This window comes from Bombus affinis, chromosome 12, assembly GCF_024516045.1.
Source record: "Bombus affinis isolate iyBomAffi1 chromosome 12, iyBomAffi1.2, whole genome shotgun sequence".
Lineage (NCBI taxonomy): Eukaryota > Metazoa > Arthropoda > Insecta > Hymenoptera > Apidae > Bombus > Bombus affinis.
Window position 1 is genome coordinate 5947959 of NC_066355.1, and position 13541 is coordinate 5961499.

At 45.8% G+C, this 13541-nt stretch overlaps 1 protein-coding gene across 13 annotated transcripts in view; it reads left to right on the top strand.

Annotated features, from left to right (window-relative positions):
* Positions 1 to 1153: 1153 nt before the first annotated feature.
* Positions 1154 to 13541, top strand: part of LOC126922525 (forkhead box protein P1-like) — a 216907-nt gene continuing 204519 nt past the window's right edge. For 6 of the 13 annotated variants that reach the window (XM_050735179.1, XM_050735167.1, XM_050735168.1 and 3 more), the window contains exon 1: positions 1154 to 2292. Coding sequence is in view for 11 of the 13 variants with exons in the window: in XM_050735167.1 (XP_050591124.1) it covers positions 2263 to 2292 (30 nt within the window). In the remaining 2 variants the exon portion in view is untranslated. Of the gene's footprint in view, positions 2293 to 9591; positions 10404 to 13541 lie in introns of those variants that run through there. The other 7 variants (XM_050735172.1, XM_050735173.1, XM_050735174.1 and 4 more) reach the window with 3 other exon arrangements.

Sequence of the window (13541 nt, forward strand, 5' to 3'; positions counted from 1 at the left end):
CTGTTTTCCCTACATTGTCCTCACCCCCATCATTCGCTATCGTTCCGATTATAACCATGACAGTTTCAATCTTGCATACCATACGCTCCTTTCCTCGATATGTGTCACTGCCTGGCACAACTTTTCATGATAACCTCTAATAGTATCTGCTTACTCTTTCGTTCACCGTGTTCTATCCAAGTTTCTCATTCACCGTCCGTGCATTCTGTATATATCGAAATTACTCGTACCCGGAAGCAAGTGGAAGATTATTAAAATGTCAAAGAACGATCCCTTCCACGGCAACGAGCTATGAATAAAAAAAGAAAAAAAAAAAAAGAAGCGAACGCGTATATTTAGAAGAAGGGGTATTCGTGCAATTTTCACGGTATATGCACGTCGGTTTTAAATATCATGAATGAAAGGTATTACGAATTGATGATTATATCCAAGACTACGTGCATACGGCGATGATAAATTGCCCTGCGATGTGATGGTGATGAATGCATCGGAATGGCTCGTCAGCTTTAGTGTGGTCTTAGGACTAGGCCGAATCGATAACAATAACTACATCGAGCCGCATCAACTCCCGTCCATATCTTAACGCAACCTCTGCCGTGCGTGAACATGGATCAGCATCTATCTTATAAATGATATCGCGGAAACCTACACGTGCCACGATTATCTGATTATCTAATTACCGGTATCTCGGCAGTGTTGCCGCAACACGTTGCAAGTCAAGTGTTCCTTGATGCAGCACGATACAAAATTCAAGCTTCTCCACATTTTTGCATGGCAGCGAAGTCTGGCTGTACGTTCAAATCAAAAGCGTATTTACGAAGGAGAAACTGGTAAGTGCTCGGCGGAATATCCAAGAAGACGCGGGTGACAACGGGACAAAGAAAGAGAGAGAGAGAGAGAGAGAGAGAGAGAGAGAGAGAAAGAAAGAGCGTGAGAGAAGCAAGACACGGACAAAGAAAAGAACGACAGACACGAAGGCAGAAGGAGCTACGTACAAGTAGTGAGGCTTCGCGGACGAAGCGTGTCTGACAGAAACGGGACTACAACGAGGGACGAGGAACGAGATACATCGAGATAGAAGGTGAAACGAAGAGGCAACGAAACGGCGAGGGAGGGATGGAGACAGAGGGAGGCCGTGTGAGTGCGCCGACTCAGTAGCCGCGTGTTCGGTGCGGCCGTAGGGTTTCGCGGCCAAGCGGTGCCGAGCGTCGCACAGTCGCGACGGCAGCCACCGGCGCGCGGTACCCCTTTTTCTTTAAACCACACTCTCAATTCCGCACGGTTCAGCGCACGTTTCCTGCGTCGACGACGACGACGACGAGGATAAAGACCAAGGACGTGGACGAACACGACGCTGGTCAGCTCCGATTGCGAAAGAGGGCGCCTTTCGTCGTTACCACCACCACCACCACCACCAACAACCACTACCACCACTACTACTACTACACTATTACTACTGCTACTGCTACTACTACTACTACTGATACTACTACTGCTACTATTACTACTACTACTACTGCTACTACTACTACCACTGCTACTGCTACTATTACACTACCACTATCATCATCCACAACCCTCCTTTCAAAAATATCACGCAGCACTTACGAGGATAACACGTGGATACGCATCGCTCTTCCCTTTGGTCCGACAGATAGACAGATATCGTCGTAACCTACCGTTGTCTCGCCGCATTGTCGCGCTCGCGTCCCGGCTTGAGAAATTAAAAACCGCGACACCGAGAGAAATCGAGACATCGTCCTCCTCTCCCCAAGGAGAGAGACACGTGGCGCGGCGCACGCGGAGGTGACCAACGACGAGAAAGAGAAAGAGAGAGAGACAGAGAGAAGCCGTGAACCGCGAAGGCCGAAAGGAAGGAATAGATAAATAGATAAATAGACCTTTGAAGGAAAGAAAAGGAGAGAGAGCGAGGGATAGAGAGAAAGAGAGCGGGAAGGAGAAGAACGAGAAGGTGAAAGAGAGAAAGGGGGGAGGAAGTGGACCCTGTGAGGAGGAAGAGAGGGAGGCGGAGAAAGGTAGAGAGGTGGCAGAAGGACAGAGGAGCGAGAGGGGGTGGGCGGGAGAAGACGGACAGGGAGGAAAAGTACGAATTACCAGGACGAAGATTGTGGAAGATAGAGGAGAAACGGGAAACGGGTCTTGTGTCTCCGTTTCGTTTCTTCGAAAAATACTTTTACGAAGAGAAGGACGGAGGAACAAGCGAGAACAGCCACGAGCGAGACGACGAGGAGGAAGCGGGACATGCTGGAACCACGCTGGAGACCCGTCCAGGTAGAGACTTTCTTCACCCCTGCAACACTTGTTTCGTCTTCACTGCACTGCTTCTTAATGACACCCGATGCCTGATTGACTGTCTGACTGCCTGACTGCCTGCCTGCCTGACTGTCTGCCTGCCTGCCTGCCTGCCTACCTACCTGTCTGCCTGTCTATGATTAAATACAATCGTATAGTTGTATCTCAGTCACGCATTTTCTCTCTCTCTCTTTTTCTCTCTTTCTCTTTCGTTTCGTTCGTTTAAGTCCGTCTCTTTGTCTCATCATTCTCTGCCGCTTGCCTCATTCATCGTTCTTTGCGTTGCTCTTACTCAATGATGATCGCCACGTGCCATCGACGAGTCCCTTTGCACGCTGTCGTTACCCGAGACTGTTGTTCAGCTTTTTTCCAATCATTTGCATCTATCGCTTCCTTCTCTCATTGGTGTGCGTGCTGCTTTTGTTCCACCATATTCCCTCCCCTTTTTGTCCGTTGTTTCGTATTGTTTCGTTTTGTCACCGGAGAATTTAGCATCTCCGCGCAGATACGTTGTACCGATCAGCGAACGTACATACGTATAAAGACTCTGTCTTTGGTTTAGAGATCGGTACAGGACGATATTTATCGGTAGGCACCGTAATACGATTCAGAATAAAATCGACATTTAGTACGAAAATACTTGAGATTATCGTTACATTTTTAATGACGAGCAACGCGATTTTCAGTCAGCGGAATTGGGTCGCTACGAAAACAGAGTTAGCGGAAATGGGTATTTAAATATTTGGGAAAAACGATCGATATTACGAACTTATCGATTATTCCACCGAAAGACATGTAACAGGCGAGCGCTGATCACGATAATGTGCGTCATAGCGGTTCTAGTATTATAAAACCAAGTTTAGGCTTATCGCGTTTTGTCGTTTAGCGGTAGCCGAGCGTTTCTCGTTATAATATAGATAAATGGCTCTTTGCTTTGGAGTTTTCTGATTGATCTTACGTTGAGCGAACCGGACGATATTCGTGGAAATGACACTTTAACGATCCTGACAAGACAAATAGGTGCACCGGACAAGCAAAATGGTTGGTCAAATAAATCTCGCTACACAGTTCCAAGATTAACTACGCTCGAGTAACTAAATGCGTATCTGCCTTAGTACAGAAATCTTTCCGGCAAAACGCATTTTTCCTAAAAATAATCTTGGCAGTAATAGGCTTGCTTTGACACTGCCTGAAAATTTGAAAGATATAATACGCCGATATGAATCATCGCGTTATTAGCTCGATTATTTCAACGACTCACTATCTGCAACCTATTTCGCCTGTATAGTGCTTGGTATCGTTCCATTTCAACTGTAATTTATCGCTTTTAACGGGAAACGTATGACTCGAATCAAAGAAAAGGCAAAGGAAGAAAATAGTAAGAAAAAAGGAACAGAAAGAGAATACGATAGGAACCTAACGTTCGTTTGATTGCTCTAAAATTACAGTGGAAAGACCATCGATTAATCGTGACGCCTCAATCTCCCCTTTAAATTTATCCGACGTATCCAACGAAACATCCGAGATGGCACCTAGCTTGGTATATTCGTTTGGTAATGGTAGTTACGCTTCAATCGAAGAACGCTTCGTGTTACCTGGGAATAGGGGTGATTTTTCTCAGAAGGATATAGTCAATGGGAGTAGACGAAGCTATGGGAGGATGATGGTGTATGGGTGGTGTAGGTATGAGACTGCAGAAGTCCCGGGGTGTAGTAGGTGGAACAACGCAGAGACGGAGGCGGTCCTACCCTACTTGGGGGCGTTAAAGAAGTAGGTGGGGTTGGCCACCCCCGCGCATCAACCCTTGCACCCCGCGTCTCCGAAACCCCTGTGAATCGCCCGGTTCCCTTCGATCCCATATTCGCCAATCAACCAACCCACCCTGCTTCTCCTATCCTCTCTCCTTTTTCCGTTTTCTAGTGCTCCTCCAAGGTTGCCGGTACTCCGTGCAGCCATCTGCTTCTGGTCCCTTTGGCTGACCAAAGATTTCGTCAAAATTCAAAGGCGGCTGCTCACTGACAGCCGTGTTAAAACAGATCGCGGTCTGACGATCGCTCGAGAGGCTAGAGGTCCGTGTGGAGTGAAGACGACGATGGAACATCGATTGGAGAAGTGTTGGAAATTCTGATACGGTGTTTCCTGTTCCAAGTTGAATGGTCGCGTGGTCCACCGGTGTACCGATCGATTCTTCGTGTTATTTCCAAGTGCCTGGTGCGTGGTATCGTCGGTTCATCTTCTTGCTCGAGCTGGGCATTACCTGGCAACGATTCCAAGTCTTTGTCACGCCTTTCTCGTTGCTCGAACGAAGGTTCAGATCGGCCAAAGGGTGTTGCTTGTCAATCGCGGTGTATATTTCGCATCATCCCCGCCACGGCTGACGTACTCGCCCATCTTCTCACCTCTTTCGCTGCTTCGGACGTAGACCCGTCTGAGTGTGCACACACGTGCGTTCCACGCATACACATAGCAGGGGCAGCGGGCGTGTATGCAGCCGCATAGGATGAAGATACATACGGTACAGTGTACCAACACAGTTGTGCCACTATAACCCCCGTTTTCGCGCTTGCTTGGCACGGCACAGCATCCCTCTTCGGCTACTTCCGGCCAGACCAAGCTCCGCCCACTTTTATATTAATCACGTCTTGGTTCGCTCCTGGCTTCTGTTCTCCATCTTTCTTCCCCGGTGAGCGATTTCCTACTGTGGACGCTTGGGAACCACACCTTTGCTCGTTGGTTTATTCATGCTCCAGGTTTGCGACGCGAATCCCCATATATATAATTTTTTCTTCTTCTACTTGGTTGTCGCTACGGTGAAGGATACGATCCTACGATGCTTTCTTTACACGTTCCTGATCATGACATGGTACATGGTGATCTGTAAATGCAGGCGAAGCAATAAATAACCGCATACGTTTCTCTATCGGATCAGACTCTTATTACAGTAACGAATCAATATCATGTCTGATAATCTTTCCAAAAGAAGTATAGATCTGGATAGATCCTTCGACGTCTCGCTAAGCGTAAATTCTCCGGTAGTTTATAACGCGTCGCTTTTTTCCCCGGCACCAGCGAAGGGGAGTCGTAGTGCGATATTTCACGAATCGTCGTGTCCTCGACGGCTCGAGAGGAGCCGAAAAAAAAGAGAGTAAAAAGAGTGATTCTCGCCGCCATGTAGTTGACTGCGACATTCGTGCGTTCCGAGCACGGTGCGCCAGAGTAATGAATAATAACCAGTTATTATTGCCAGGTCGAGCAATAAACACGCAGCTCACAAACACACCACCCCCTCGCCGCAATAAGGGTTGTCACGCATAGGTACGACATTTGTTTCCAGTGCGCGTCGAGTGTGCACGTTACGAGCACCACCTTTCTACAGATATTTGTTCCATTGTTACACGTTGTGTATCGTGACTGCTTCTCCGCCACTTTCGCGATCTACCGATCCTCGTGCCGCCTATCATCCGTCACAGCCACTTCAACGCCACTCCGCATTGTCCTCGTCGATTCTTCAATTCATCGCGACCGCTCGTTTTTATTATTTTCCTTTTCCGTTCCACGCGACACGCGGCCGTACGTCGTGCAAACCGCCAGGGCTAGCGTCTTCAACGCGTCATCGTGGATTTACAATTTCCTTTCTGAAAATCCGTTCCATCGTATCGACCATCCCTTTCGTCGATAAACGAGCAGAGTTGACAGATTCGGGACAATTTATTTCAATAACGCTATGGTTAAATTTGCACTGGCAATAGGGCTGTGGAGAAAATACACGCCTGTCTGAACATTGATATGTTTACCAGCAATCATTTAACGAACAGCTACCGACAGTGTCGATCATGTTAAAAACGAACGTTTCGACGAAAGTACGATAGTTGGATGGAATTAACATCGGTGAAGTCACAGAGGTGATCGATCCGGCGATCGTACGTTAAGACGGTGTGTATAAATTGTTTTGTAAATGATGGAGTCGCGACATGGACGCGAAACGTTGTATATCGATGCAACCGATATCGACGCGAAGCATTCGAATTCCTAGAGGTTGGTTCATTTTGTCGCGATAATACGCATTCCATGTCATTCCGATAGCGCGTGTACGGTAATGCATCATCGCCCCCGCGACGGGTATTTGTCAATAGAAACAGGCATCGACGCCGCAACTGCGGCAAGTATACGTCAATATACATAACGACCGCCTGTTGACTTGTTACGTTGTCGAGTACCGCCGATGATTCGATGATTTGCCGATCCATGACTGCTCCGTGTCAAATATGCCCCCACGGCTGTTCCCGTAGGCGCGTTAACACGGGAACGCCGGCGGCCGTTCATTTGCGATCGGCGCACTAACGCGCGTCGTTACATTAAATTATCATCCAGCGATTGTGATGTACCGACGGTTTGCACGGCGACTCGTTATAACAAGATCATGGCGTCGCCTCGACGACAATTTCCCAGATATCCCACTGCATCATGAATAATATCGCGATAAGGCTATCAAATCGAATATGTTTGGATCCGTTCCGACGTTAACTAGGTAATTTGGGTAATCGAAGGGTGACGTTGACGTTACCTAATGCGAAAACCATCTTTTTAGACTGCGAACATCACCGGCGACATTTATATATTTCCTCGCGCTTCGTTTTTGTAAATAGTATTTTTAGAAGATGTTTGGTCTATTATAATAGTCGCAATGTCAAGCAGTATTCGTGTACGGAGTTCTTGTTGGAAGACGATTTCGAAAATTGTTACGAATATAATGTCTATTATTTGCTCTCCGTCAACCTCGTTCCTCCTTCTCTCTCTCTCTCTCTCTCTCTCTCTCTCTTTTCTTTTTTGACTTTTTGCTAACGTCGCGCGGAGAATCGTATAGTTTCTTTTCGGAAAAAAGAGAGGAGAGAGCTTTCTCCGTCGACGTCATTGTGCAGAAGGACGAAAGTACCAGAATCGCAGCGTACAAAGAGCGTTTCACGTTCCCTATGGGACGCCGAGGAGCGATTCGCGGGGATGGGCTCAAAAAAAGCCGATCATTATCCACTCGTTCTGCATTGGTCGCGTTACCCGATGCAACCTCGTTTGCAACGACTTTCCTCTCTCCTCTACTATAATAGAGATTCTGTACGATGCTGGACATTGGGAGCGTCCGCCGTATTAAAACCCATTCGTGTTTGAGCTCGTGATCCCATCGCGTATCAATTATTACGCAGATTTGTACACAAAGGGGGACGGCCGGTGTGCTGCCCAATATAAACCGCAATAATCGTCTGCATCTACTGTCTTGCAATTCGAATCATGCTCTCTCGGCATCGCGACGTTTCATCGTCGGTGGCCGAATAACTACGCTCGAAAGAATATTCGATCGTGTAAGAAAATTCCATATGAAAATGCAATTTCTCTTGTGTGGTCGTTCGACGATGAAAAGGTCGCTAAAATTATACGGCGTTTTAATATAAGATAAGACAAATCACAGGTTAAAGAAAATCACTCTGTAAAAGAAAATCTCGTCGCGTGAGCCAGCGTACCGACGGCATGGAAACGAAAAGCGTTTCCATCGACTTGAATTCGCTTCATGCGACTGCATCGTAATAAAATTAAAATACAGGGCGTGGTAGCTGTTCGCGATAACTTTCGAGCCGCTGGAAGATCGAAGTGTGAAAAGCGGAATAGGGAATGGACGAATATTAAATAGGATGGTGTAACACGACACCGGGGTCTATGCAAAAATCTACCTCAACACACCTTACACTCATCTAGCGTAAAATCGTGCAAGCGTTGGCAGTTATTCGAGAATAACGGAAGTTTCTTCAGGGTCGAATATCACGGTGTCAATAAGAGAAAACTTGGTCACCTCGTCGCGACAGTGAAAAGAGTCGATCATGACCAGACCATACCGCGTTGGTTACGATGTATCTCGGCGCAACAACGCCGGTGACATAATAGAGCGACATCGCAATCCGTAGTGAACTGCGAGCGACGGCATATCAAAATGTAGATCGGTCTTGTTTGAATTCGCGGTTCTATCATGAATCAATTACCGCGCAGATTTGTACACAACGAGGATCGCGACGAAAGCTCGCGCGTGAAGGATGAGGGACATAAAGAGGGATTCGCAAACAGACGAAACGGTTGTGGGTCGTGGGTGCATAGATACGTGCCTGTACGCTGGTGTTCACCTGTGTTGTTGATGCATACGCAAACGTCAACCAGAGGCTCTACTCGAGGGTAGGGCCGTAACGTTTTTACACGGATGCTTCTTTATCGTCGTTCATCGACTGTTCCTTTTTTTTTTTTTTCTTTACTTCAATATTTCCCTGCGCGATAATCATTCCATCCAACTTCGCCTATTCGACGAAACGACGTAAGTTTGTCGTCGTCGTCGTCGTCGTCGTCGTCGTCGTCGTCGTCGCCGCCGCCGTCGTGTTTAAAGAACGAATATTCCAGACTGGTTAAATCACCTTTATTCCTCGTGAAGTGGACGAGTTCTTCTAAAAACATTCATCGTATCGATGATGCCAAAAGGAAGTCTTAACTATGTATTCTGTATTGGTTACCGCGAACCGGTTCTTAGAGAGCGATTTCCTCTGGATGTCTTACGTCTTCATCATAAAAATTTAGAACGTTTTGAGAAACAAGTTCCTCGTAACCCGTTCAAGCGGAACGTGGGAAACCATCGAAATATTTTTTTCATTAATTTCGAGATACGTCGTGGTCGATTGTAACGTAGAAACGCTTTGAATATCTATTCGTAACATATAGGCTGTCAGGACAGTGAATGGTTACGCAACACATCCAGCCGAGTACCCAAATCTAATTTCAACGAGTCAAAGCTAACGAAGAGTTGTTTTCGCGTGGAAGTGTATTTATAACGGCAGACTCATTTTGAACCCGGTCGTGTTAACTCTTTCTTTCTCGAATCATCTCTCCCTTTGATGATCCGACCAGCCGTTTTAGAACGTAACTATTCGTACTATACGCGAAACGATTCAGACGACGGATTCCCAGAATCTTCGAAGCTCGTGTGATCTTCCGCGACAGAGGAAAACAATCAACACGCTAGATACTTTACCCCTTTACGTTGCATTGACAAACAGTGTATTTATGAAGTGTAGAACCATGTCACCGAGCCAGACGGATGGCGATATTATCTCCAAGTATGCTGATAAGCATACATTCAGTACAGGAATAAATAACTACTAGCGCTCTGGAAAAATTATTGCAACCTAAACTGCCTTATCTATCTCGATTTCGATTGGTCGCCGTGGATAATCAGAGTATACCACTGTTTACGAGTTTGTTGAAACGGGTAAAGAGCTTCCTCCATCCTGCCTTGATTTGTATTTTCTGACAAACCGTCTTATCGTTCTCTCACTTTCTAGACTAAATTCGATAGCTCCCTCGTTCGGATAACAGTGGTGTACTTTTACCAAGTGTAATCGTTTTCGTCCTTTGAAACTTTCTACTCGTGCGGATCGTTCCGAGCGTTTACTTAGAGAAGAGACAGGTTGTAAAATTCCTTTTTCGACTTGGTGGAGGTGGCAGTATCGCATCGTTGCATTCAATCGAAGAAACATAATTCTCCTCGCGATACCCACGCAGTTCACTTTAAATTCCTCTCAGCCAGTGTGGTCTTATCAGTTCGGCGACACCGTCTGTCTGCCGTTGAAAGAGATTGAAGAAGTCTTCGGAAGACAGTGGACGATACGCGTTCCAGTTTTCCTTCTTTTCGAGTTAAATTATCGCAACGCTCGCCATTTTTCTTTCAAAAAGTTTGCATCGCTCGTCGCGAGTGTCTCATCTCGCCCAACGATAGTTGAGTTAAATTTTAACATCGACGCTGCATGCGTGTGACAATAGAAACGTGCGTGGAGAAAAGTGATCGAATAGAGAGCGACTTGAGAGAACAGTTGCGCGAAGAAAACATTCGTTTGGTCGAAAAATTCAGAGACATTTTCGCAAAACTGGATCTTTCTGGGTTTCTTATGTTCCACGTTCTGGTATTCACAAGCTCGATCGTGCAAGAGTTACAAATGTGCTTCTTCATTGGATGGCGCGAGGGCGGCATAAAAATTCCTAATTTGTGAGCCAAAGGAGCTGAGAAGGTTAGTTCTTTTCAATTCTAATTCTCTAACCACCGTCTTATCACGAAGTATCGACGAATATATTCACTATGTATACATATATACACTAACGTGTATAGAATGATGATTCCTCGTTAGAATAATCAAGACGCAGAATCCATCGGCAGAAAAATAATTCCGCGTCGGCGAGATTCATGAAAAGAGACTCTCCTTACTCTACCTTCTGCATCAGTTTCTTATCTGAAACCACTATTGTTTGCACGATATTGTTGTACCGAAGATAAGTGTCCCATGCGCTCATTATACAACCGCGCGTTTATTTACCTACGTCGTCTCTACAGATTTCACAATCGTCGCGAAATATTTAGCAATCGTATGCAATTTCGCACTTGTGACTCTCTCCAGCTACAATAAAATCAAAAACAATCTCTTGCAACCTTATGAATAAACAAGATTTTTATTCTTTATCACGTTCATTATGTATGACGTGGATTCCACTAAGCACGTATTTTTATGTTTACGACCGGTACTTACGTGAAAAATCACGAAGTTATGGAAAAGAGATGTCGAAAACTGAGATATAAAGTTTTCAAATCTACAGCCAAGTATTGCATGAAATCTATTCGTTAGCGTGTAGCAGAGTAGGAACTGAATAAAAACCGGATTTTTAATGAACTATGAACAGTCTTTAACTATACGATACTACGGCAGAGAATTAAATCGTTCATTAATCTGCACGTATGTATTCGCAACGATTATCGAAACATTGGAGGGAAACAGCGATGAAAGCGACAAAGTCGAAGATGGAAGAGCGTCGAAGGACAGCTCGTTTCCATCCATCCCGTTTGTGTGAAGTGGAGGGACACGATCGCGTCAGGAGTTGCACGCGATAGAAAGAGACTGTAGGAAGATGACATAATCCCACTCGCGCAATTTGCGAAACAGATTTACGCGTGGGACGGACTCCAGCGCGCGGGCATTTATGATAATGTGTAGCGCGGTTTACTGGTCGCGACTCTCGACGCTGGTTGCGCTGAGCCGCGTCTCGTCGCATGTATACGACGCGTGCACGTATAAATTCGCGTTGACTATTCGCTCGCGCGCGTTCGATACATTCTATCACCGGTGTGTGTGTGTGTGTGTGTGTGTGTGTGTGTGTGTGTATGCTGTTGGTATAGTACGTGTGTATAGATGATAGAAGCGTCGGGACGACACGGACTGTGGTATGAGACATGTGTGGAGATACGTACGTGGTTGTTCGCTCGCGAATCCTATTTAACGTTGTCCCTGATGCCCTGGCTGACGCACACGGCTACGTAGTCATATGAGCACACGCACGTGCACGCTGCACGATGCACGATGCTCCGTGTATCCCCGCTGGCGGGGAAAGAGGGTGACCGGGATAATCGTGCAAGACGATTGGTAGCTTCCTGTCGGTCACGTGACCGGCCTGCATCGCGGAACGACAGTGCATGGGGCTGCAGAGGATGACATTCGTTGCACTCACCCAGTGCCGTTAAGTAGCTGGATAGGATGCAGCCGCGGATTAATGGTTACGGATACATCTTGGATGCAATGATTTGTTGGCTTTTATCGCGACGAATCGCCAGAAACGGCACGGGACGAGTGTTAGGCTTCTTCATCGTGGCTACCCGACGGGATTAATGATATCTGCTTGTTGGAAGTACCGTGTTATTTACGCTATAAATTCGTCCGGGCCACTCGAACCGCGTATTAAATTATTGCGGATACATTTTAAGAGAGTAATTTAGAACGACGACGTTCTCTTCCGTGCCAATTTTCAGACGAACGCACGACGATGGTCTGGTTACCATCCTCCGCGATCCATCGTCATCCGGCTGGTCGATTTATCAGTATTTTTACTGACTTTCCGTGAAACGGAATCGCGTTAATTTCGTTGTATTTTCGCCACCGCGATCGATTACGGATTCTGAAGCGGAGCTGCGACCGCGTTATAGACATCAATTTCCCGACCCCTGTCACGTATCGTTCACGAACGTTTCGTGTGATGCTCGTCAACGTCGATTGCTCCCAGCTTCGTACACGGAAACTCGATTCAACCAGGTGCATTCATATCTTGTCCTCTTAGCTGCTAGAACATTAACCAATCCACAGATTTCAGTCGTTCTAAAAGTTTCACGCATAAACATAATCACATTTCGAACGTGGAAATAAAATGTTGAATATGGATGAATTTATAGTATATACGATCTGCATATTCTTTTTTTATTTAATATCGAATTACCTTTATTGATAAAACGTTTATTGTTCTTCGGAAACGATAACGATTTCGTGTCTCGGCATCGTTCGATCTTCAGCTGCTTAAAATAATTCGACTAGCATAATCGAGATATCGTATCGTAACGGTATCACGCGGCAAAAAAAAAAGGTAGAGATTAGCTGCGCCGTTGATGCCCCGCAATATCGTGCCATCTATTTTGTAATAGAAACAACGGAAGAGCCTAATTCCGCGAGGTTGCTCTCGTCCTCCTCGCCATTAGATGTGTAGATACATGTCGGCGCGCATGATGCCATTCCTATCTACCTATACTTACTTACCTAGCTACCTACCTACCTAATTATACCGAGTGGTCCACTCGAAGCGATAAGCGATTTACATACCGAACGACGCGATGGATTTACCGCTCGCCTGTGTACCACGTATACGCGACTCTCTGTTGAACCAAAAGACTTTGCTCCATTTTGCTCCTATTCTGGGAAGTCTGACAAAGAATTCGAGCTCGTTCCGATACTACTATACACCGCCGCTGTTTCTATTCGGTTTTCTCGGAGCGTCGAGGTCGTTACGTAGTCGTGGAAAATAATTAACGAAGTGAGTGGTATATTCTTGAACGACGGTATTGTGCATTTGACATACAATTTAAGAGTTCTATTTTTTCCCCTAATAGCGAATTGATGAGAAATATAATAACCGGGCGATCGATGGGTTATAAATAATAGAAATATAGGTTATAGTATTATTTATATTTGGCTTAATTGCAACCTTGAAATCGGTCTAACGTCATAAATATTGCGAATCTGTTATGAAATGGCAACGTGAATATGCAAAGACAATTTCTCGACCAGTATAAATCTTTAAGCGGTACACGACAACTTCGCTTAATAATTGATAAGTAA